Here is a 26,337-nt window from a genome sequence, read left to right as displayed (position 1 = left end):
TTGGCCTACTCCTGCTCCTATTTCTTATGTTCTTATGTTCTTATACATTAGTGTGTAAATTTGAGGAACCTGAGGAAAGTGTTTGAAATATCTTTGCTAGAAAATGAGAATATTCTATTAATATATATTAGTTAATAGATGTATATAGCTTCTGCTGTTATTTTAACTGTACCTTTATAAATGCTCTCCAACTCATTGGAACTAGGTGTAATTAAGCATTCTTGAACACCTATCCTTTTGATTTCCTAGGGTGCAATTCCTCCTCTGGTGAAGATTTTAAATTCTGAGGTTGAAGGTGTGCTGGTCAATGTAATGAAATGCATTCAGATATTATGCATCAACAATCCACTCAATCAGACCCAGGTAGCTAAAGAAGGAGGAATTTCTTTATTGGTGGAGCTGTTAAATGTGACATCAGGTAATTTAAAAACAGATGTGCCAAAATTTAAGTCTAGATTTTATGCTCAGGTAAAATCCCAAGTGAAAGTATGGTGGTGTAGGAGTCTCTGCACTCCTAGCAAAGAATCTATAAACTCACTAGTAGTTAACAAACTGAGTTTAATGTACTAAAACTTTACAAAACAAGAAAATGCAGGAGAAGCTCTAAACAGGTCTATTCACTATCACTCCACACGAGGACTAGCTGGAAATGCCCTCTACCTCGGACGTCATGACGTCATCACGTTTCCCGCTGTTGGGACGTCACATGACCCACGTGATGACGTCATCGCGTCAGATCGCGATTTTGTCGATCTAGCTCTGTTTAACCAGAGCCAACATTAAAAAAGCAATAAACATGATTAAAGGCAATTGTACAAGTCATTGTGAGAGTCTCTTAGTGGCTTTGCCACAGTGGGGCACAATTTGCACCTGCCTGACCAGGAGTACACTGACCCCATTGCAGTTTCCAGAGTCAGCCTAATTTTAATGACAGCGGGCTCCAGCATTATAGATGTCAGTCAACGGAAGCTCACCATTTTGGAGTGGGAATTAATTTGCTGCTGAAGTATTTAACAGCCTGTAGCAGCCTAAATTGCAACACCAGCAAGAATGAAATTTACTTACATTAAGAATGCTCAAGACTGCGATGTCTGCACAGGGTCCAGAATACCCAGGTTGATTGATAAAGGTGTAGAAGCCCTTCTGCATGAAGTCAGGCAGAGGAGGGAGACACTATTTGGCATGGAGTGATGCAGGCCATCAAAGAAGCAGGATAGCAGGAGGTGGCTAGGCAACTCAAGGCAATTCAACCACCTTGTGCACTGTTGCGTTTGCAAAGATAATCCAGAGGCCATATGCAGAGCTCAGTTCATGTTGCTTTTAATGGCTGATCCAAACACACTCTCACAGGCAAAAGCAATCGAATACCTATATCCAATGTCAGACACAATACAACGATAACAGCACTATCAAACTCCATGTGCTCAGGCCAAGGCAATCAAGTACCTATCACCAATGTCAGACATAACATGCACGGTATGCAGTGGTTAGCTTCATGCATCTGTCATCACCCTCATTATGATCTGCATATGGACACCTAAATTTATCTGGATCTCATTGACGGAAAATCAGGTAAAATAATACCAATCAGTTGCCAGCACTAGTGGCCTGAGAGGAATGGGCATGCAGGATGCTGCTCTCTCTCAGGATGGTAGCACAAATGGGACATCTGCCAGCCCTCTCCAATGGTAGCACCTGTGGCCAAAAAAGATGCAGGGTTAGACTGCCCAAGCAGCCACACAGTCTGCAGCTGGTTCATCACATGACTTTTCGGGTACTGTCGTATTAATTGGTCTCAGATATTATGTTCCCTTTCCTAAGCTACTAAATAAATGACACTATCTGCAGTCACACGCAGTAATGGTATAAACCAGGAGCATACCATCATCTAAACTTGTAAAACCAGCCAACTCCCAAACAGTTGTTTCTTTTAATACTGAATATTCATAGAAACATAGAAGATAGGAGCAGGAGTAGGCCATTCAGCCCTCGAGCCTGCTCCGCCATTCAATGCGATCATGGCTGATCATCCAAATTCAGTACCCAGTCCCTGCTTTCTCCCCATACCCCTTGATCCCTTTAGCCTTAAGAAATATATCCAACTCCTTCTTGAATATATTTAATGAATTGGCCTCTACTGCCTTCTGTGGTAGAGAATTCCACAGGTTCACCACTCTCTGGGTGAAAAAATTCCTCCTCATTTCTGTCCTAAATGGCCTACCCCTTATCCTTAGACTGTGACCCCTGGTTCTGGACTCCCCGACCATCGGGAACATCCTTCCTGCATCTAGTCGGTCCAGTCCTGTCAGAATTTTATAAGTTTCAATGAGATCCCCTCTCATTCTTCTAAACTCCAGCGAGTACAAGCCCAATCGACCCAATCTCTCCTCATACGTCATTCCTGCCATCCCAGGCATCAGCCTGGTGAATCTTCGCTGAACTCCTTCCATGGCAAGAACATCCTTCCTCGGATAAGGCGATCAAAACGGTACACAATACTCAAGATGTGGTCTCACCAAGGCCCTGTACAACTGGAGCAAGACATCCTTGTTCCTGTACTCAAACCCTCTCGCTACGAAGGCCTTACTTTGTCCCCTCCCATTTTTAAGTTATTCTATTTTCTCCCTTTCCTTATGACTCAGAGATTCTGGGCACATAACCCTCTGCCAGTGCCATTATTGAGCCAGCGGCTAAGATATACATAAAAGCAGCCTGGGATGGCTTGTCCTCTGATTTCCCCTCCCTCCCAATAGGAATATTCTGGGTTTAAATTCAGTATCTTACCTGAACAGCATGAGATCAGTAACTTACCATATGGACAGTGGAGGTGTGAATTTCTATCCTACTACTGCATTGCACAGCATCATCCACAGACTTCATGCAACAACTGCAAAAGCTCATTAGGAGTGAGAGAGAAAGAACCCGAGAAACACCAGTGTCAAGAACTGTCTGTTCCAATGTAATCCTCCTCCTTTATATCATTTCCTGATCATTTCCAATGTATCGGCTTCACTGATAAAAGATGAATATATGGCTCAATTGAGGAGTCCTAGAATTGTATTGTGGAGAACAAATGGAAAAATGGCGTACATCTAAGGACAAGTAATTGGTCGTAACAATTCCTCTAGATTTCCTTTCTCCTTTAATCATTTTTTAAAGTTTTCCAGCTATATGTTTTCACAGTGTTGTCATAATCCATACAGGTGCAGTAAATACAATGCTGAATTTTCACTATAAAAAGAAACATAGAAAAATAGGAGCAGGAATAGGCCATTCGGCCCTTCGAGCCTGCTCCACCATTCAATATGACCATGGCTGATTCTCTATCTCAATACCATATTCCCGCTCTCTCCCCATACCCCTTGATGCCTTCTGTGTCTAGAAATCTATCTCCTTCTTAAATATATTCAGTGACTTGGCCTCCACAGCCTTCTGTGGTAGAGAATTCCATAGGTTCACCACCCTCTGAGTGAAGAAATTTCTCCTCATCTCAGTCCTAAATGTCCTACCCCGTATCCTGAGACTGTGACCCCTCATTCTAGACCCCCCAGCCAAGGGAAACATCCTCCCTGCATCCAGTCTGTCTAGCCCTGTCAGAATTTTATACGTTTCAATGAGATCCCCTTTCATTCATCTAAACTCTAGTGAATACAGGCCTAATCAACCCAATCTCTCCTCATACGACAGTCCTGCCATCCCAGGAATCAGTCTGGTGAACCTTTGCTGCACTCCCTCTATGGCAAGTATATCCTTTCTTAGGTAAGGAGACCAAAACTGCACACAGTACTCCAGGTGTGGTCTCACCAAGGCCCTGTATAACTGTAGTAAGACATCCTTGCTCCTGTACTCACATCCTCTTGCAATGAAGGCCAACATACCATTTGCCTTCCTAACTGCTTGCTGCACCTGCATGTTTGCTTTCAGTGACTGGTGTACAAGGACACCCACGTCCCTCTGCTCATCAACATTTCCCAATCTATCACCATTTAAATAATACTCTGCCTTTCTGTTTTTCCTACCGAAGTGGATAACTTCACATTTATCCGTTATACTGCATCTGCCATGTATTTGCCCACTCACTCAACTTGTCTAAATCGCCTTGAAGCCTCTTTGCATCCTCCTCACAACTCACAATCCCACCTAGTTTTGTGTTGTCAGCAAACTTGGAAATATTACAATTGGTTCCCTCATCCAAATCATTGATATATATTGTGAATAGCTGGGCTCCAAGCGCTGATCCCTGCGGTACCCCACTAGTCACCGCCTGCCACCCCGAAACAGACCCATTTATTCCTACTCTCTGTTTCCTGGCCTAGAAATTGGGTTCTGGCGTAGGCAGGGCTTTAGCGCCGGAAGTTAGTGCCGGCGCTAAGTCCCCCTGCGCGCGCCAAAAATTCAGTAGTGCCGCGCCCAAACGGCTGCCGGCGCTACTGAAGGGTCTTTGCGGCGGTACATCGGCGCTAACTGCCGTTTCGCGCCGCAATTCCGGCGCTGCGGCACCCGATGCGGTGCGGCAGGCTGGGGATGTGCAGGCCTCCTCCTCCCGTTAAGGAGGAGCTGCCTGCACCCGGCCGCGGCCCGCGCAAATCAGCTTAAAAATGAGCCCGGCACCTCGGACAAGTGCCGGGCTTGCATCTGTTCCGGGGGGGGGGTGGGGAGAAGTCCGGGGAGGGAGCTGCGGGCAGGCGGCTGGCGGGAAAGTGGCCGGCCGCCGCGGGGCCTTTAATGCGCCGGCGCAAACTGGAGTAAGGCACCTCTGACAGAACGTTGCTTGCGGCTGCCACGGGCGAGGCGGCCGCAACTCAATTTCGGAGTTCGGGCGGGTTACCACGGCAACCGGGACACTGCGCACACCGATGACGTCATCGGTGCCGGCGCAGCGCTACCGGTGCAACGCCGATTTAGGGCCCCAGGGAATTTTTAAACTGGCCATAACTCTGGCGCTAGTCCCTCTAGCGCCTCAAAAGCGGCGCTAAGGCAACTGAATTTCTAGGCCCCTGTCTGTTAACCAATTTTCAATCCATGCCATTATATTACCCCCAATCCCATGTGCTTTAATTTTGCACACTAACCTCTTTGTGGGACTTTATCAAAGGCCTTCTGAAAATCCAAATACACTACATCCACTGGTCCCCCCTTATCTATTCTACCAGTCACACCCTCAAAAACCTCCAGTAGGTTTGTCAAACATGATTTCCCTTTCATAAATCCATGTTGACTTTGTCTAATCCCGTTGATATTTTCCAAGTGTCCTGTTATCACATCCTTTATAATAGGCTCTAGCATATTCCCTTCTTCTGATATTAGGCTAACCTGTCTGTAGTTCCCTGTTTTCTCTCTCCCTCCTTTTTTAAATAGTGGGGTTACATTTGCCACCCTCCAATCTGTAGCAACTATTCCATAATCTATAGAATTTTGGAAGATGACAACCAATGCATCCACTATTTCCATGGCTACCTCTTTTAGTACTCTGGGATACAGATTATCAGTCCCTGGGGATTTATCGGCTTTCAGTCCCATTAATTTCTCCAGCACTATTTTTTTACTAAAACGAATTTTCTTTAATTCCTCCTTCTCACTAGACCCTTGGTTCCCTAGCATTTCTGGGAAGTTATTTGTGTCCTCTTCCATGAAGACAGAACCGAAGTATTTGTTTAATGGCTCTGCCATTTCCTTGTTCCCCAATTATAAATTCTCCCGTTTATGACTGTAAGGGACCTACATTTGTCTTCACTAATCTTTTTCTTTTTACATACGTGTAGAAGCTTTTACAATCTGCTTTTATGTTCCTTGAAAGTTTACTCTCATACTCTATTTTTCCCCTCTTAATCAATCTCTTGGTCCTTTTTTGCTGAACTCAAAACTGCTTCCAATCCTCAGGCTTGCTACTTTTCCTGGCAACTTTATATGACTCCTCTTTGGATCCAATACTATCCTTAATTTCTTTTGTTAGCCATGGTTCGGCCGCTTTTCCTTTTGTGTTTTTGCGCCAGAAAGGAATGTCTAACTGTTGCAATTCATGCATTCGTTCCTTAAATGTTAGCCATTGCCTATCCACCATCATACCTTTTAATGAAGCTTCCCAATGTATCATAGCCAAGTCACCCCTCGTACCTTCATAGTTTCCTTTGTTTAGATTTAGGACCCTAGTTTCGGATTGAACTTCTTCACTTTCCATCTTAATGAAGAATTCAATCATGTTATGGTCACTCTTCCCTAAAGGACCCCGCACAACAAGATTATTAATTAACCCCTTCTCATTGCACAATACCCAATCTAGGATAGCCTGTTCCCTAGTTGGCTCCTTAATGTACTGGTCTAAAAAACTATCTCGTACACAATCCAGGAATTCATCCTCCACAGCATTATTGTTAGTGCACTCCTTTGTTTGTACGCTCTGTCCCTTCCTGACACAATCTGGTTATCCTTAACCCAATCACTTTCCTGCACTGCTTCCTTGTCTTTTCCCTTTAGCATTCTAGATTTCTCTCCACTGGGACCCTTCCCCCCACACTTATTTAGTTTAAAGCCCTAACTATCTCCATAGTTATTCGCTTCGCTAGAACTCTGGTCCCAGCATGGTTCAGCTGTAGTCCGTCCCAACGGAACAGCTCTCTCTTTCTCCAGTACTGGTGCCACTGCCCCACGAATCAAAACCCACTTCTCCCACACCAATCTTTGAGCCATGCATTCATCTCCCTGATCCTATTGACCCTATGCCAATTTGCTCATGGCTCCGGTAATAATCCAGAGATTATGACCTTTGTGGTTCTGCTTTTTAATTTAGTCCCTAGCTGCTCAAACTCTCTCAGCAGAACCTCTTTCTTTGTCCTACCTATGTCATTAGTACCTACATGGACCACGACAACTGGATCCTCCCCATCCCACTCCAAGTTCTTCTCCAGCCCAGAAGAGATGTCCTTTACCCTGGCACCGGGTAGGCAACATAGCCTTCAGGACTCACGCTCCTGGCTGCAGAGAAGAGTGTCTGTCCCCTTAACTATACTGTTGCCTACTACAACCACCTTCCTTTTTACTCCTCCCACTTGAATGGCTTCCTGTACCACCGTGGTCAGTTTGCTCATCCTCCCCGCAGTCCCCGCACTTGTCCACAAGAGTTGCAAGAACCTCGAATCTATTGGACAAGTGCAGCGACTGAGGCTCATGCAATACTGCCTCCTGGATCCCCGTACCTGCCTCACTCGCAGTCACACCCTCCTATCCCTGACCACGTGTCAATTCTAAAGTATTTAATCTAAGGGGTGTGGCTGCCTCCTGGAGCAAAAGGTCCAGGTAACTTTCTCCCTCCCTGATGTCTCGCAATGCCTGCAGCTCGGATTCCAGCTCCTCAACTTGGAGCCGAAGTTCTTCAAGCAGCAGACATTTACCGCAGATGTAGTCACCCTGGACAAAAATATCCGCAAGCTCCCACATATTGCAGCAGCAACATATCTCCTGTTCTCCCATTACTTTATTTATTTAATTCATTCGTTTAGTGTTAATCAAATTATTTATCTCGTTTAGTTTAATTAAGTTTAGTTTTTCAAATTTAGTTATATGTTAACTTAAAACTTAGCCCACAGCCACTACCAATCACTTACCTGCCTTATCTGTGATGTCACACTGCCATTTTCTCTTGTTGATGCAGGTCTACTGTTGCTGCTTTTATCCCCGCTCTCGGGCCTCAGCCTGCTCCCGCTCAGGTCCGCCACTGCTCTGCAGGAGAAGTTAGGGAAAGCAAGCACCTCCTTCCCCAAACTCCCACACTTACCAAACTCCCAGTTGTTCACTGTGCCATGCTGCACTCCGTGACAAACTGCACTCCAACTTCCCTTATTTATACTGCTGAGATTTATGAGTCAGCTCTCTGACAGTTGCAGAACCCGATTAGACCAGTTAATTAACTAACTAGCCCCACCCACTCTCCAGTGCAGAGCTTGCTTAGCCCTGCCGAAGCCTGGAAGAAACTTAAAACTTAAAACAGTAAATTTAAGTTAAATGGTAATTGCAAGCACACAAGACTAGATTTTATCAAAAAGGGAATCACCTTAAGATTCACTCCCACACTTACCAAACTCCCAGTTGTTCACTCTGTGCAAGCTGCACTCGGAAAAACTGCAAATGCTGGAAATTTGAAAAATAAATAGAAAATGCTGGTCAGTTAGCATCTGGGAGAGAAAAAAACAGTAGTTTATCTTTCAGCTACTCACAGGTCTGCTGTTTTCCAGCATTTTATATTTTTATAGCTAATTTTAGTTTCTATTTGTGGCTTGTTGGATATACTGCCAACATTTTTAGTTAAATCATTTAGACTTTGTAATGAGACTGAGAAGAATTCTAACAGTTATATGTGCAATTGCTGTGTAGAAGTTTTGCAGGGTTATGCTTCGGTTGCTTTGGCTGAAGTTGCTCGTGAACACAAGTGGAACCAAGATGCAATTGTAGCTGAAGGGGCAGTTGTCCCTCTGATGCATATCCTCAGTGGACGGAAAATCAAGATGCAGCTGAAAGCAATATCAGCAGTGGAGGCTTTAGTTGACGGAAATGCTCTTATGCAAAAAGAGTTTCTTGATATGTCTGCTGCCAAACACATTTTGAAGCTTCTCAAGGTATTTCACAAACAAAATCTTATTCATGTAAGTTACATAATAACTTCAGTAAAGCCATTTGTCAACAGCTTGGTCATTGTGCACCATCAACTGATCCTGAAAAATAGGAAAGGTTGAAGACATGTTAAGTCTCTAGTAATTCTCAGAACAATTAATGACATTTCTAGGTTTATTATGGAAAACAATAGTTTGTCTTTCAGTTACTCACAAGCCTGCTGAGTATTTCCAGCATTTTATATTTTTATACCGAATTTTAGTTTCTATTTGTGGATTGTTGAATATACTGCCAATATTTTTAGTTAAATCATTTGGACTTTGTAACGAGACTGAGTTATATGTGCAATTGCTGTGTAAAAGTTCTGCAGGGTGATGCTTCGGTTGCTTTGGCTGAAGTTGCTCGTGGACGCAGAATCAGGGAAAGAATTCTGTGTCACTGTACTTATATTTACATAGATTTACATAGGTCGGAATTTTATCTTGGAGACAGGTAGGGAGTTGGGGCGGGGGTGCTGGAATGGGGACGGGAAACCCGGGAGAATGGGTTTCCCTCAGGCCCTGCTGAATTTAATGGCAGGGCTTGATTAAAAAATGTTTTTTATCTGTTTCCCGCCCGCAGCCAGCCAGATTGAGAGGCTGGCTGGCTATTGGGCAGGTAGGTCTGGGGGGCAGAGAGGAGGAAGGGCAGGGTCGTCTGAGGGGGTCAGGGGCCAGGGTCGTCTGAGCGGGTCGGGGGCAAGGATCGTCGGAGGGGAGGAGTGGGCCAGAATCGGCAGAGGGGGAAGGGGGCCAGGATAGTTGGAGGGAGGAGGGGGCCAGGATAGTTGGAGGGGGTAGGGGGCCAGGATAGTCAGAGGGGGTAGGGGGCCAGGATAGTCGGAGGGGGGAGGGGGCCAGGATAGTTGGAGGGGATAGGGGGCCAGGATAGTCAGAGGGGGTAGGGGGCCAGGATAGTCGGAGGGGGGAGGGGGCCAGGAAAGTTGGAGGGGGTAGGGGGCCAGGATAGTTGGAGGGGGTAGGGGGCCAGGATAGTCAGAGGGGGTAGGGGGCCAGGATAGTCAGAGGGGGGAGGGGGCCAGGATAGTTGGAGGGGGTAGGGGGCCAGGATAGTCGGAGGGGGTAGGGGGCCAGGATAGTCAGAGGGGGGAGGGGGTCAGGGATCGTTGGAGGAGGTTGGGGGCCAGGGATCATCAGAGGGGGGAGGGGCCAGAGAACATTAGGGGCCAGGATCGGTGCAGGTGAGGTCAGGAGACCAGATGGGGGGGTCGGAGAACGTGGTGGGGTGTCGCAGATTAGTCCGCGGGTGGGATTGAAGGCCAAGGGGTGAGATTGGAGGTTGATGGGTTGAACCTCGGGGGGACAAGGAGGTCAGTGGCCTCGTGGGAGAGGTCGGGGGCGAGCGGAAGGGTCAGGGGGGTGTCTGATCACGGGGGCTTGGCGAGGCAGGAATGTTGGATCCAGCAGGTAAGTGGAAAGCCAATTATAGATACATAGAAGATAGGAGCAAGAGTAGGCCATTCTGCCCCTCGAGCCTGCTCCGCCATTCAATGAGATCATGGCTGATCATCCAAATTCAGTACCCTGTCCCTGCCTTCTCCCCATATCCCTTGATCCCTTTAGCCTTAAGAAATATATCCAACTCCTTCTTGAATATATTTAATGAATTGGCCTCCACTGCCTTCTGTGGTAGATAATTCCACAGGTTCACCACTCTCTGGGTGAAGAAATTCCTCCTCATCTCTGTCCTAAATGGCTTACCCCTTATCCTTAGACTGTGAGCCCTGGTTCTAGACTCCCCGGCCATCGGGAACATCCTTCCTGCATCCAATCTGTCTAGTCCTGTTAGAATTTTATAAGTTTCAATGAGAATAGATTACCTCCTCGATCCAGCAGTCCTCATCTTCCTTTAACTGCCAGGATCCCAAGGCCTGGTAAACCTAGCTGCCCACAGTTAAATTGAAAAGGGAACATCAAAATGAGACATGCAGCCTCATTATAATATTAAAGTGGCAACCCACCTCTTGTGAGCGGGTTGGCTGCTGCCCCCCGTCCCACCTCCGTTAAAACTGTAAGTGGGCGGGTTGGGATTCAGATTTTTAACACTTTAACAGTTAAAGGGGAGGGCTGTTGAGAACTCTGCAGGGCCTTCAATGGCCCACACGAAGCCACCAGGGCGGCGTGGTGCCATGGCAGTAGCCCGGTGCCGAGACGCAGTGCCGGACTGCGCGATGGCGGCCAGGACCACGACACGGCACAGCATGGAGGGCCGACCTGGAGGTCGGCCAAAAAAAGAAAATGGTGGCGTGGGTCGCAGCCGCAGCTCCCCTTTAACTACCGCCCCACAATGGGAGGGCGGCCCGGTTCGTGCCCCGTGAGGCTGGCTCTGACATCGCCCGCGGCAGCCTCGCGGGACACAGCCGAATTTCTGCTGCAGGGCATTAAGGGGCCACGGTGGGGCACTAAGGGGACGCAGCACATGAAGATGACATCATTGCTGGCGGCACAGCCGCCCGGGGCGCTATCGGATAGGACACGCCGCTATCGGGTAGCGCCTCAGCAACACCCCGCCGAATTTCTCAGGAGGCACTTTTTTCGCCACCCCCTGGGTGATAATCCCTTTGCATGAGTAATTGACAAATGAATTTCATTATAGATAAGTGTGAGGTCGTGCATTTTGGTAGGAAGAATAAGGAGGCCACATACAGCTTGAATAATAAGGGCTAGAATTTAGGCTCCTTTGCGACCCCCGGAGGCGCTAATGGCAGGCGCAAAGGAACCAAGTTAAATACGTGAAGCAGCAGGATGATGGCGGGTTCTTAACTTCTTTTAATATGTGTGGATGCAATCCATCCATGGGTTTTATCCTCTCTAAGTTTGATTAGTTTATCATTTATCTACCCCCCCACCCACCTTTCTGTATTTGAGGGGGAGAAATTCAGTATTGACAAGTTTGGGGCGCTAAAACTTTACAAGTTGAAAAATTAGCGCCAGGCGCAAATCATTCTCACCTCCCGCGAAATTCAGTTTTAGCGCTCCAAGAGGGCAGTGGAACGCTAAACCAAGCGTTAACCACTTCTCTTAGGGTGCTAAAATCCAAGAACGGGGTGGTAGCCGCAGAGCGCTAAACAATTTTGAGCGCATTATAAACGGCACGCTTTCCTCACAGAAGCTGCTTCACTCGCTAAAAGGGAAGGGCCAATGATGCTGCGCAAGCTAGTGTCGGTTCTGTTTTGCAAGGCAACTTGGGCGACTGCCATTACAGCCCCAAACACTCTCACAAAGTAGGGGGCTTGGACATCTTGCACTAATGAAACATTAAAAACTTTGTGCAAGCACCAGACTAATAAAGGTTACACTAGCTGAAAAACATTCCCTTTAATTACCGCTCCCAAAGCGACCAGCCAAGTTCACAACACCTCCTCTTGCTGGCGTTGTCGGTGTGAGGCGATAAAGCAGGGGGCGAGAGTCAATTTTCCATCCGGGACAATAACGGGGAGCTGCACAGTTTATGGCGTCACTATCTACGAGGCGTTAGAGGCCCAGGCGCTAAGCCAGCAATGAAGTTCACGGGCGCGCTGCATTCATCACACCCGGGCACTAACCCCTTAGTGTCCCATTATCGCCCCCGCCAGGCGTTAACGGGAGGCACTAACAGACCAAGGGGGAAAAATCGGATCGCGCCCCCCTTGGGGCGCTAACTTCGCCGGGGCGCTTCTTTTAGCACCCCGAATAAATTAGTGCCCCCAAGCCCGTAATTCACTGATAGTGCCCCAAGATGGAGGCGGGGCACTACTGGAAGCACCCCGTCTCCCTCTTGGGGCGCTGCGAGTGAATATCATGACCCTACGTGCCACAGTACTGCAGGCCTTCCTCCCCTTATTAAAGGGGAGGGGCCTAGCGTAGCATGACCCGAGGCCCAGCTGGGCCACCAGGGATCGGAGTGTCGGAAAAACAGCCCGGCACGCAAGAGAAATGCCGGGCTCACACAGCACAGCCGGCACCCCGCGGGGGGACTGCACAGAAGGCCGGGGACAGCAATGGGGGCAGGTGCTGGCAGGCGGCCAGCAACAAAAATGGCCTCCCGGCACCTCCCCTTTAATTGGCGCCACCCCGGCCAAAGGAAAGCCTACCTGACCCTGTCGGACATAGCGTCTGGCGGTAAGTCAGGGGGCACTATGGAAGATCCTGGCAGGGGCGTGAGCAGGGCGCTGTACACGGTGATGATGTCATCACCGGCGGCGCAGCGCCGCAGAGCACTAATGGTTACCACCGCAGCTAACCTCCTGCTGAATTTCGCGGGAGGTGTTGGCGGCACCGCGCGCAGGCATTAGTTGCTTTGCGCCCCGTTAGCGCACTAACAGGAGGCACAAATCAACCGAATTTTTCCCCCAAAATTTTGCAGCCTAAGTGTCTTTATATCTTTTTAGATCTCTTCTTTTGATGTCTTGCCCACCTCATTAGTCTCCCTGGTAAATACTGAGACAAAGGCCGCAAATTTAATGGAGGAGGCGGGATGGTGCCGAGAGAGCTGGTTTCCTGGTTCTGGTCCCGCTCCCAGCTGCAGCCGCTCTATAAACGTGATTTTCCCTTGATTGGCCTTCTTAAGCCCGCCCTGCGGGCTTCCCGGCCAATTAATGGGAAGCGGGTCTGATGATGTCATTTGATGACGCGTCATCAGCCGGTTTCCTTAAAGGGACCATGCCCACATTGAGTTTGATAGTTGTTCTGTCAGTGTTTGACAGCATTGAGGTGCTACAAACACTGACAAGCACTGCACAAAGGTGAACGCTTGCACTCAGGCTCTCAAATGACTCCCTCCATATGCTTATGGAGGGAGTCACAGCACGCAAGGAGGCTCTCTTCCCTTCCAAGGGTGGAAGACAACGCCCCAGGACACCAAAGCAACCTGGTTGCACATTGCACAGAAGGGCAAAAGCAGGGATGTCGTCAGGGTTCCCTGGCTGCAGTGGCGTCAACCTTTCAATGATCTCAGTGGATCACGAAATGTTACTGCAAGCCATACTCAGCCTCACCCTGCTGTACCACTCAACACATTCCCCTCACTCTGCCTTCCACACCCTTCTCCTGCACATCTATACTCACACCAACTTACCTTGCAACTTCACCCAACCCTCTCTATCTACTTTAATCACTTCCCCATCTCACTAGCCACCCCTCACACTCACCCTCATCCAACTACAAGCATACTAACTAACAACACACAAGGGTAGGCACTTGAGAGGTTTAGCCAATGACCATGTGAAGTTTCTGGTAATGTGTTGTCATACAGTGAAATCTATTTTTCCAATGCTGCCCTTTATTGGACAGATCTGTGCGCACCTTGAGAAGTGTCTTACTGAGTTACTGAGTGAATGTTGAGACAAAACTTCCCCACCAACCACCCCCCCCCTCCTCCCACTGCTATAGTGATGAGTGTGCATGGAATGGCTTGGACATTAAAGGGATGCTTCACGATGCTGGTATGGGATGGTGTCAACCTGGCGCATCATGTGGTAGCCAGGGTTTACAGCGTCAAGTGAAGATAATCTGGCCATGGTGATGTCATTGCTAGCCTCCCGGGCAGCAATGTTGTCAGGGGATGATGCCCTGTGTCCAATGCAGCATCAGGTGATGGTGGAGAAAGTTGATGATGTTGTTGGTGATGTTGGTGTGCCTGGTGATGTTGGTGTTGGGGCTGATCTTGGAAGGATTCGGAAGGCAAAGGTCTGATTTTTTCAAGGGCACCGATGTTGCTGCAATAGATGGCAGCTGCAGGTGAGTTGACAGATGCGATCTGTCAATGGTGAGAGAGGTTCTCCCAATGAGGTGGCCCTGGACATACAGTTGGATCTAAAAACTTGTAAGCTAAAAAAATCTCTATATGTATAGAAAATGCAGTAACTAACATTTTCTGCGCTCTGAAACTCACCATCTGCAACATCACATCCTTTACACCACTTCTGCAGCTGTCAGCTGATCAGAAACATCAGAGCAGACTTAAAACACGCCAGGTTGAGCTGGTGTGTTCCCCGAACAGCGGGTAACCCGTGGGGGAGAACGTAAAATTTGAAGGAAGCCTCAAAATAGTCTTACATTGGCTCTTAACAAGCCATTTAACAAGCTGAATTGTATCCCCCGCCGCTTGGTGTCAGGTCAGTTCTCCACTGACAGACCCAACACCTGAGAGGCTCGCGTGGAGGCGGGTTGACAGTGGGTTTCCAAACCCGTCCTCTGAGAGCTATTAAATTCGCGGCCAAGGTAACTATTCAATATTTCTGCCCTTTTGCTGTCATTACCTGAGAGTTTATCTTGTGCATCCCTTAGTGGCAGTGTCCCTATCTTGATTTTTCTTTTGTTATTTATGTGTGTAAGGTTCTTCGAATTGACACCATTTTCTTGGATGCAAATCATTTTAATGAGTTTGACTAAATTTTGATACACTTAAAGTCTTATGCAATAGTCATACAGAGAAATAAACAATATTACCCGCTTTTTCTCTGGGTAGAGAATGTAACCTTTGTTGATTCTTTTATTCTTATCTCTCATTACAAATTGTGAGAGAAAGCTTAAGATCTTTATTGGGCTTTAATCACATATATCGTCCTTGGAACCTCAATTGTTATGATGTGAAAGGAGTTGTTTTCAGTTTTCCTAACTGATCTGTTGATCATTATCTTGTTTTTTTATGATATAGGTTATCTTGGGAGACCATTGACCCCTTATTTATCATTCTTTACTAACAGAAGTCATCTCCTTGCTGACGAAGCTTTTTCTTGCTAAATGTCATTCATACCCTGAAGCATTCTGAGAATGAGCAACTTAACCATTTTATTATTGTTACCTACAATACAAGCCTACAAGCTATTTATAAATGAAAAGAGCGCAAAAACATTAATGATATGAGATTAAACCAAATCCTAATCCTACATATATATGTATATAAATATAGGGTATCTTACATGTGTTTGTAGAATACTCTACTATTTCTTTTTATATTCCTTGATCATTTAATTTTGTAGTTCCTCTTTGCTTTCCGAATTGTTTTTTGACTTCTTTATGAATCTCTTCGCATTCTCTTTTATCATCCTTTCCTTTATTGGCTTTGTGCTTATTGTATGTCTTTTTCTTTAGTTTCAATTTTACCCATACCTCTTTATTTATTCATACGGTTGCATTATTGGCTAGTTTGTTCTTAACTTTGAGCAAAATGTATTCCTCCTGAATGTTAGTGATCACCTTTTTAAATATTTCCCACTGCTTTTCTATCTCTTTGTCTGTCCATTTCCCCCAAGTTTACCTTTCCTAGTTCCTTTCTTATCTGCTAAAAAATAGCTTTTTCCGAATCTATTACTTTGGTCTTTGTTTTACTTATGTCTTTCTCAATCATTTTAAAACCTATTTTTTTATTATCACTATTGCCTAGATGTTCTCCGATGCTTACTTCTCTTCTCTGCTCTTGTTCGTTACCCATTACTAGTCCAGCAGTGATTCCTCTCTGGTTGGGCTTCTTGCATACTGGGTAAGAAAAGAGTCCTGAAAACACTGTAAAAACTCCATTCCATTTTCCCCTTCCCTACCTTTTCTTTCCAGTTTATTTGAGGGTAGTTGAAATCTCCCATGATTATTATTCTTTATCCTTTACCCATTTCATAGATTTGCTTACATATTTCTTTCTCGACTTCCCTGCCACTATTAGGTGGTCTGCAGAATACCTCTATTAGCATGATCAATCCCTTCTTACCCTTTATCCCAATTCATATGGATTCTATTTCTATCTTAATGTTAATTATTATGTCCCTTTTTTCTACTGCCATTGTGTTATCTTTAATTAGCACAGCTACCCTACCCCTACCCCCTTCTTCCTTCCCTTCCTTGTGCTTTAGGTTCTGTTTGCTGGAAAACACGCTCATGACCAACATTTTTTCTCAGATTCTCATTTCTAGTGTCTGAAACAAAATACCAATGAAAAAAATCACAATGTAATAATCTTATAAATGCATTTGCAACTTTAATTTCTTGTAGCATATAGCATTGCCAATTGGCACATTCTTAATCCAGACTGCATTATAACATTTTTGATGCATCATTGAAGATGTCCCCTTGTAATTGTGCCCTTTCTCTCTTGATTTTCCCATCCCTCCATATCAGAATTTATTTCTGTTACCAATCGGACTTGTGATAAAATAACGTGAGAGTTTTAACCTCACCTTCTGAAACAGTTAAAATAAATTTGACAGACTGCCAACAGAGAGACCTATAAGGAAATCTCAGACTGCAGTAAGGCTAACAATGAGGTGCCAACCTGGGGAAGCTGCAACACAGGACTACATGCATGCTAAAAAGCAGAAGCAGCATGCTATAGACACACCTAAGCGATCCCACAACCAACGGATCAGATCAAAGCTCTGCAATCCTGCCACATCCAGTTGTGAATGGTGGTGGACCATTAAACAACTAACGGGAGGAGGAGGCTCCATGAATATCCCCATCCTCAATGATGGTGGAGCCCAGCACATGAGTGCAAAAGACAAGGCTGAAATGTTTGCAACCATCTTCAGCCAGAAGTGCCGAGTGGATGATCCATATCGGCCTACTCCTGAGGTCCACATCATCACAGAAGTCGGTTTCCTTAAAGGGACCATGTCCACATGGAGTTTGACAGTTCTTCTGTCAGTGTTTAACAAAATTAAGGTGCTGCAAACACTGACAAGCACTGCGCAAAGGTGAACGCTTGCACCCAGGCTCTCCAATGACTCCCTCCATATGCTTATGGAGGGAGTCACAGCACACAGGGAGGTTCTCTTCTCTTCCAAGGGTGGAAGACACCTCCCCAGGATGTCAATGCAGCCTGGTTGTACATTGCGCAGGAGGGCAAAAGCAGGGATGTCGTCAGGGTTCCCTGGCTGCAGTGGCATCAACCTTTCAATGACCTCAGTGGATCACGAAACATTACTGCAAAGCCACACTCAAACTCACCCTGCTGTGCCACTCAGCACATCCCCATCACTCTGCCTTCCACACCCTTCTCCTGCACATTCTTACTCACACCAACTTACCTTGCAACTCCACCCAACCCTCTCTATCTACTTTATCACTTCCCCATCTCACTAGCCACCCCTCACACTCAACCTCATCCTACTGCAAGCAAACCAACTAACAATACACAAGGGTGGGCACTTGAGAGGTTTAGCCAATGTCCATGTGAAGTTTCTGATAATGTGTTGTCATACAGTGAAATCTATTTTTCCAACACTGCCCCTTATTGGACAGATCTGTGCGCACCTTGAGAAGTGTCTTACAGAGTTACAGTGACTGTTGAGACATAACTACCCCCCCCCCAGCTATAGTGATGAGTGTGCATGGAATGGCTTGGACATTGTCAGGGGATGATGCCCTGTGTCCAGTGCAGCATCAGGTGATGGCAGAGAAAGTTGATGATGCTGTTGGTGATGTTGGTGTGCCTGGTGATGTTGGTGTTGGGGCTGATCGTGGAAGGATTCGGAGGACAAAGGTCTGATTTTTTTCAAGGGCACCAATGTTGCAGCTACAGGTGTGATGACAGAAGCGATCTGTCAATGGTGAGGGAGGTTCTCCCAATGAGGTGGCACTGGACATACAGTTGGATCTAAAAACTTGTAAGCTAAAAAAATCTCTATATGTATAGAAATTGCAGTAACCAACATTTTCTGCACTCCGAAACTCACAATCTACAACATGGCATTCTTTACACCACTTCTGCAGCTGTCAGCTTTTCAGAAACATCAGAGCAGACTCAAATCATGGCAGGTTGAGCTGGTGTGTTCCCCGAACAGTGGGTAACCCATGGGGGAAAATGTAAAATTTGAAGGAAACCTCAAAATAGTCTTAAATTGACTCTTAACAAGCTGAATTATATCCCCCGCCGCTTGGTGTCGGGTCAGTTCTCTGTTGACAAACCCGACACCTGGGAGACTTGCGTGGAGGTGGCTTGACAGCGGGTATCCCACCCGCTGTCAATCTTTGCTATTTTGACAGCGGACCCGCCTCCAAACTTACCCCCTGAGCACTATTAAACTCGCGGCCAAAGTATTTGTTTAATTTCTCTGCCATTTCTTTATTCCCCATTATAATTTCCCCTGTCTCAGCCTGTAAGGGACCCACATTTACCTTTGCTAATCTTTTCCTTTTTACATACCAATAGAAGCTTTAGGAAGGATGTGAATGCCTTAGAGAGGGTGCAGAAAAGATTTACGAGAATGGTTCCAGGGATGAGGGACTTCAGTTATGTGGATAGACTGGAGAAGCTGGGGTTGTTCTCAGTACAGCAGAGAAGGTTGAGAGGAGATTTGATAGCGGTGTTCAAAATCATGAGAGGTCTAGACAGAGTAGATAGAGAGAAACTGTTCCCATTGGTGGAAGGGTCGAGAACCAGAGGACACAGATTTAAGGTGATTGGCAAAAGAACTAAAGGTGACATGAGGAAAATCATTTTTACGCAGCGAGTTGTTAGGATCTGGAATGCACTGCCTGAAAGGGTGATGGAGGCAGACTCAATCGTGGCTTTCAAAAGGGAATTGGATAAGTACCTGAAGGAAAAGAATTTGCAGGGCTACGGTGAAAGGTCGGGGGAGTGGGAATAGCTGAAGTACTCTTGCAGAGAACCGGCACGGGCTCGACGGGCTGAATGGTCTCCTTCTGTGCTGTAACCACTTCATGATTCTATCCACCACCTTAAACATCCACTCCCTCCACCATCGGTGCACTGTTGCTGCAGTGTGTACTATCTGCAGGTTGCATTACAGCATCTCGCCAAGGCTTCTTTACAGCACCTCCCAAACTAGCGACATCCACCAGCTAGAAGGACAGGGACTCCAGGTGCAAGGGAACATCATCACCTCCATGTTTTCCTCTAAGTCACACACCATCCCGACTTGGACATATATTGCCGTTCGTTCATAGTTGCTGGGTCAAAACCTTGGAACCCTGGAACAACAACAACTTGCATTTATATAGCATTTTTAATAGGAAGAAGGACTTGCATTTATATAGCACCTTTCATGATCACTGGATGTCCCAAAGCGTTTTACAACCAATGAAGTACTTTTGAAGTGCAGTCACTGTTGTAATGTAGGAAACGTGGCAGCCAATTTGCACACAGCAAGCTCCCACAAACAGCAATGTGATAATGATCAGATAATTTGTTTTTAGTGATGTTGATTGAGGGATAAATATTGGCCAGGACACCAGGGAAAACTCCCCTGCTCTTCTTCGAAATAGTGCCATGGGATCTTTTACGTCCACCTGAGAGAGCAGACGGGGCCTCGGTTTAATGTCTCATCTGAAAGACGGCACTTCCAACAGTGCAGCATTCCCTCAGCACTGCACTGGAGTGTCAGCCTAGATTTTTGTGCTCAAGTCTCTGGAGTGGGACTTGAACCCACAACCTTCTGACGCAGGTGAGAGTGCTACCCACTAAGCCACGGCTGGTACTGAAATGTAGTAAAACGTCCCAAGGCGCTTCACAGGAGCATTGTGGCAGTACCTTCACCACATGGACTGCAGTGGTTCAAGAAGAAGGCACACCACCACCTTCTCAAGGAAACTAGGGATGGGTAATAAATGCTGGCCTCTCTTGCGACTCCCATATCTGCAGAATGAATAAAAACAGTCTTATTACTATATATAGCTTGAACTGATTAATAAGTTAGCAAAATACTGTATGGCAGATTGGGATATTTAGAGCCAGAATTTTGTGAAATGCTCTGAAGTCTTTAGATGTACAGCATACAGGATGACATAACCACTGTTATTCTGCAATTGTTGCTTTAGGTTTTTGAAATAGAGGTCAGAGAGCAAGCAGCAACAGCTATTTGGGCACTAGCAGGACAGACCCTGATACAACGAAAAAGGATGGCCAAGGAAATTGGTTATAGTTTGGTCATTGATCTTTTATTATCCTCATCTGATAAAATGCACCATGTTGGTAAGTTGCTGTTTTCTAATAAATGTAATCTTTTCATACATTGGAAAATGTAACACCAAGCATAAATTTCCAACATTCAACTTATGCATGATCATACAATCTGCTGAGCCACCAATGTGCGGTGCAACAGCAATTGGGATGCAAATTTTATTCTCTATACAAACCTCAGCCCTGTTCCCAGGGAAAGAGGGGAGAATTCAGAGGAAGAATGGTCCCATGTTTTCTTCTTGGTGGCATTGACAGAGGCCTGGTTGCAGTTTGCCCAACTGCTCAGTCAACCACAGATGGTGCACTTCAGTGTACCGGGGGTCACGGCATAGAGGAATTTCATATGCAGGGGACTGGGAATAGAGGAATTTCATGCTGAGGACGTCATGGATATCACGTTTATTCAGTTGGTCACACCTCAGGTAAACGCTGCACAGTCAGGAAGGGAATGGTGACCACCAGGCAGAGTAATAGGTGCAGGTAGGTAGTGCAGGGGTCCCCTGTGGCCATCCCACTCTCAAACAGATATACCAATTTGGATATTGTTGAGGGAAATGGCTTATCTGGGGAAGGCAGCAGCAGCCAATTTCCTGGCACCGTGGGTGGTTCTGCTGCACAGGACGGGAGGAAAAAGAGCGGGAGAGCTATAGTGATAGGAGATTCTATTGTAAGGGGAATAGATAGGCATTTCTGCAGCCGCAAACGAGACTCCAGGATGGTATGTTGCCTCCCTGGTGCAAGGGTCAAGGATGTCTTGGAGCAGCTGCAGGGCATTCTGGAGGGGGAGGGTGAACAGCCAGTTGTCGTGGTGCATATAACTACCAACGATATAGGTAAAAACTGGGTTGAGGTCCTAAAAGCTGAATATAGGGAGTTAGGAGGTAAATTAAAAAATAGGACCTCAAAGGTAGTAAGCTCAGGATTGCTACAAGTGCCACGTGCTAGTCAGAGTAGAAATAAAAGGATATTTCAGATGAATACGTGGCTAGAGGAATGGTGCAAGGGGGAGGGATTCAAATTCCTGGGACATTGGAACCGGTTCTGGGGGAGGTGGGACCAGTACAAACTGGACGGTTTGCACCTGGGCAAGACTGGGACCGATGTCCTAGGGAGAGTGTTTGCTAGTGCAGTTGGGGAGGGTTTAAACTAAAATGGCAGGGGGTTGGGAACCTGTGCAGGGAGACAGAGGAAAGGGAAGCAAGGATAGCAGCAAAAGACAGGAAGGAGAAAAGCAAAAGTGGCAGTCAGAGAAACCATGGGTTTAAATCAAACATGGCCACAGTAAATAATAATTCTAAAAGGTCTAACAGTGTTAAAAAAAATAAGCCTGAAGGCTTTGTGTCTTAATGCAAGGAGCATTCGTAATAAGGTGGATGAATTAGCTGCGCAAATAGATGTAAACAGATATGATATAACTGGGATTACGGAGACATGGCTCCAGGGTGACCAAGGCTGGGAATTCAACATCCAGGGGTATTCAATATTCAGGAAAGACAGGCAAAAAGGAAAAGGAGGTGGGGTAGCATTGCTGGTTAAAGAGGAGATTAATACAATAGTAAGGAAGGATATTAGCTCTGATGATGTGGAATCTGTATGGGTAGAGCGGAGAAATACCAAGGGGCAGAAAACATTAGTGGGAGTTGTATACAGACCCCCAAACAGTAATGTTGAGGTTGGGGATGGCATTAGACGGGAAATTAGAGATGCGTGCAATAAGGGCACAGCAGTTATCATGGGTGACTTTAATCTACATATAGATTGGGCTAACCAAATTAGTAACAATACTGTGGTGGAGGAATTCCTGGAGTGTATACGCGATGGTTTTCTGGACCAATATGTTGCGGAACCAACTAGAGATCAGGCCATCTTAGACTGGGTATTATGTAATGAGAAAGGATTAATTAGCAATCTTGTTGTGCGAGGCCCCTTGGTGTGGAGCGATCATAATATGTAGAATTCTTCATTAAGATGGAGAGTGAAGTATTTGACTCAGAGACTAGGGTCCTGAATTTAAATAAAGGAAACTACGATGGTATGAGGTGCGAGCTGGCTAGGATGGATTGGGGAATGTTATTTAAACGGTTGATGGTAGATAGGCAATGGCAAGCATTTAAAGATCGCATGGATGAACTGCAGAATTTGTTCATCCCTGTTTGGCATAAAAATAAAACAAAAAATGTGACTCAACTGTGGCTAACAAGGGAAATTAGGGATAGCATAAGATCCAAGGAGAGGACATATAAATTGGCCAGAAAAAGCAGCAAACCTGAGGATTGGCAGCAGTTTAGGATTCAGCAAAGGAGGACAAAGGGATTAATTAAGAGGGGAAAATAGAATATGAGAGTAAGCTTGCAGGGAACATAAAAACTGACTGTAAAAGCTTCTATAGATATGTGAAGAGAAAAAGATTGGTGAAGTCAAGTGTAGGTCCCTTGCAGTCAGAATCAGGGGAATTTATAATGGGGAACAAAGAAATGGCAAAGCAATTAAATACATACTTTGGTTCTGTCTTCACAAAGGGGGACACAAATGACCTCACAGAGATGTCGGGGAACATAGGGTCTAATGAGAGGGAGGAACGGAATGAAATCAGTATTTGTAGGGAAATGGTGTTAGTGAAATTGACGGGATTGAAAGCCGATAAATCCCATGGGCCTGATAATCTACATCCTAGGGTACTTAAGGAAGTGGCCCTAGAAATAGTAGATGTATTGCTGGTCATCTTCCAAAATTATATAGACTCTGGAACAGTTCCCATGGATTGGAGGATAGCTAATGTAACCCCACTATTTAAAAAGGTGGTAGAGAGAAAACGGGGAATTATAGACCAGTAAGCCTGACATCGGTAGTGGGGAAAATGCTAGAGTCCTTTATAAAAGATGTAATAGCAGAGCACTTGGAAAACAGTGACAGGATCGGACAAAGTCAACATGGATTTACAAAAGGTAAATCGTGCTTGAATAATATATGGAATTTTTTGAGGATGTAATTGGTAGAATAGATAAGGGAGAACCAGTGGATGTGGTGTATTTGGACTTTCAGAATCCTTTCGATAAGGTCCCGCATAAGAGATTAGCGTGTAAAGTTAAAGCACATGGGATTGGGGGCAAGGTACTGACTTGGGTAGAGAACTGGTTGGCAGACAGGAAGCAAAGAGTTGGAATAAACGGGTCTTTTTCCGAGTGGCAGGCAGTGACTAGTGGGGTACCGCAGGGATCGGTGCTAGGACCCCAGCTATTCACAATATATATTAATGATCTAGACGAGGGAACTAGATGTAATATCTCCAAGTTTGCAGACGACACAAAGCTGGGTGGGCGTGTGTGCTGTGAGGAGGATGCCAAGAAACTCCAGTATGATTTGGACAGGTTGGGTGATTGGGCAGATGCATGGCAGATGCAGTGTAATGTGGATAAATGCGAGGTTATCCACTTTGGTGGCAAAAACAGGAAGGCAGATTATTATCTGAACGGCAATAGATTGGGAGAAGGGGAAGTGCAACGAGACCTGGGTGTCCTTGTGCACCAGTCGCTGAAGGTAAGCATGCAGGTGCAGCAGGCGGTTAAGAAGGCAAATGGAATGTTGGCCTTCGTAGCGAGAGGATTCGAGTGCAGGAGCAAGGATGACTTGCTGCAGTTGTACAGGGCCTTGGTGAGACCACACCTTGAGTATTGTGTGCAGTTTTGGTCACCTTATCTGAGGAAGGATGTTCTTGCCATGGAGGGACTGCAGAGAAGATTCACCAGACTGATACCTGTGATGGCAGGAATGACATTGGATCGATTGGGGGCAAGGTACTGACTTGGATAGAGAACTGGTTGGCAGACAGGAAGCAAAGAGTTCGAATAAACGGGTCTTTTCCAAGTGGCAGGCAGTGACTAGTGGGGTACCGCAGGGATTGGTGCTCGGACCCCAGCTATTCACAATCTAGACGAGGGAACTAGATGTAATATCTAGAGATTGGGTCGATTGGGCTTATATTCGCTGGCGTTTAGAGGAATGAGAGGGGATCTCATTGAAACTTATAAAATTCTAACAGGACTGGACAGACTAGATGCAGGAAGGATGTTCCCGATGGCGGGGTAGTCCAGAACCAGTGGTCACAGTCTAAAGATAAGGGGTAAGCCATTTAGGACAGAGAAGAGGAGGAATTTCTTCACCCAGAGAATGGTGAACCTGTGGAATTCTCTACCACAAAAGGCAGTTGAGGCCAATTCATTAAATATATTCAAGAAGGAGTTAGATATATTCTTAAGGCTAAAGGGATCAAGGGATATGGGGAGAAAGCAGGGACAGGTTACTGAATTTGGATGATCAGCCATGATCGCATTGAATGGTAGAGCAGGCTCGAGGGGCCGAATGGCCTACTCCTGCTCCTATCTTCTATGTTTCTATGTTTGATAACCTTAGTATTTTTGTTTAAAACACATTCTTTCTGTTCAAAGATCCAGTGCTAGTCTGCTGACTCCTGCTACTATCTGGAATAGGTCATTCTTTCTAAAATTTATTTTTAAACCATTGGGCTGTCACACTATAATGGATCCCTGGGGTCGGTATTAGGACCACTGCTCTTTTTGATTATATATTAATGACCTAGACTTGGGTATAGGGGGCATAATTTCAAAGTAGAGGCATTGAGTAAAAAAGCAAGGAAATTATGCTAAACCTTTATAAATCACTGGTTAGTCCTTAGCTGGAGTATTGTATCCAGTTCTGTGCAACACACTTTAGGAAGGATGTCAAGGCCTTGGAGAGGGTGCAGAAGCGACTTACCAGAATGATACCAAGGATGAGGGACTTCAGTTGCTTGGAGAGACTAGAGAAGCTGGGATTGTTCTCCTTAGAATAGAGATGATTAAGGGGAGATATAATAATTGTGTTTAAAATTATGAAGGGTTTTGATAGAATAAATGAGGAGAAACTGCTTCCAGTAGCAGAAGGGTCAGTAACCAGAGGACACAGATCTAAGATAATTGGCAAAAGAGTCAGAGAGGAGGTGAAGAGGATTTTTTTTACACAACAAGTTGTTACAATCTAGAATGCATTTCCTGAAAAGGTGGTGGAAGCAGAATCAGTAGTTACTTTCAAAAGGGAATTGGATAAATAAAGAGCAGAGTGAGTGGGACTGGGATGATGGACTGAATGGCCTCCTTCTGTGTTGTATGATTCTATGACACTGTGGCTGTAAGGCAATTGGGTAAACAATAATTGTAATGGGGTTCAGAGAAATACCTATGTGGAAATGATGGAGGAATTTGTGGCTGATTTGAATTAGCTCTCTTCACAGATATCTGTAGGCCAGATATCTGCATTTTCTATTTCAAAATAACATGTTCGCTTATATAATAGTCTGCAGAACATTTAAAAGTACAAAATCAAAGATTACAGTTACTTCTTAAGTAATCATATGGAGTCAGAGTTTATTCATCAGGAAAGGATTATTTGCCATGTAATGTAGGAAATCCTGTCTATTTAGCAGGTTAAGGTTTATTCACTGTACAATGTAGCATAGTGGTATGGTAGCATAGTGGTTGTTTTTCTGAACTAGTAATCCAGTAGGCCTGGACTGATGATCCAGAGACATGAGTTCAAATCCCAGCTGGAGAATTTAAATTAAGTTAATTAAATAAATTTGGAATAAAAAGCTAGTATCAGTATGGTGACCATGAAACTACCAGATTGTTGTAAAAAAACATCTGGTTGACTAATATCCTTTAGGGAAGATAATCTGCCATCCTTACCTGATCTGGCCGAAATGTGATTCCAGACCCAGGGCAATGT

At 45.6% G+C, this 26,337-nt stretch overlaps 1 protein-coding gene across 1 annotated transcript in view; it reads left to right on the top strand.

Annotated features, from left to right (window-relative positions):
* The window catches only part of ankar (ankyrin and armadillo repeat containing), a 306,667-nt gene that overhangs the window by 194,374 nt on the left and 85,956 nt on the right, over nucleotides 1–26,337 (top strand). Inside the window, exons 12-14 of the mRNA XM_085984217.1 lie at nucleotides 250–418; nucleotides 8,368–8,609; nucleotides 20,415–20,568. Of these exons, the coding sequence (XP_085840343.1) occupies nucleotides 250–418; nucleotides 8,368–8,609; nucleotides 20,415–20,568 (565 nt within the window). The remainder of the gene's footprint in view (nucleotides 1–249; nucleotides 419–8,367; nucleotides 8,610–20,414; nucleotides 20,569–26,337) is intronic.

Source organism: Somniosus microcephalus, chromosome 4 (assembly GCF_052327205.1).
Source record: "Somniosus microcephalus isolate GS21.2 chromosome 4, FLI_Smic_1.0, whole genome shotgun sequence".
NCBI lineage: Eukaryota > Metazoa > Chordata > Chondrichthyes > Squaliformes > Somniosidae > Somniosus > Somniosus microcephalus.
This window is presented reverse-complemented; position numbering and strand designations above follow the sequence as displayed.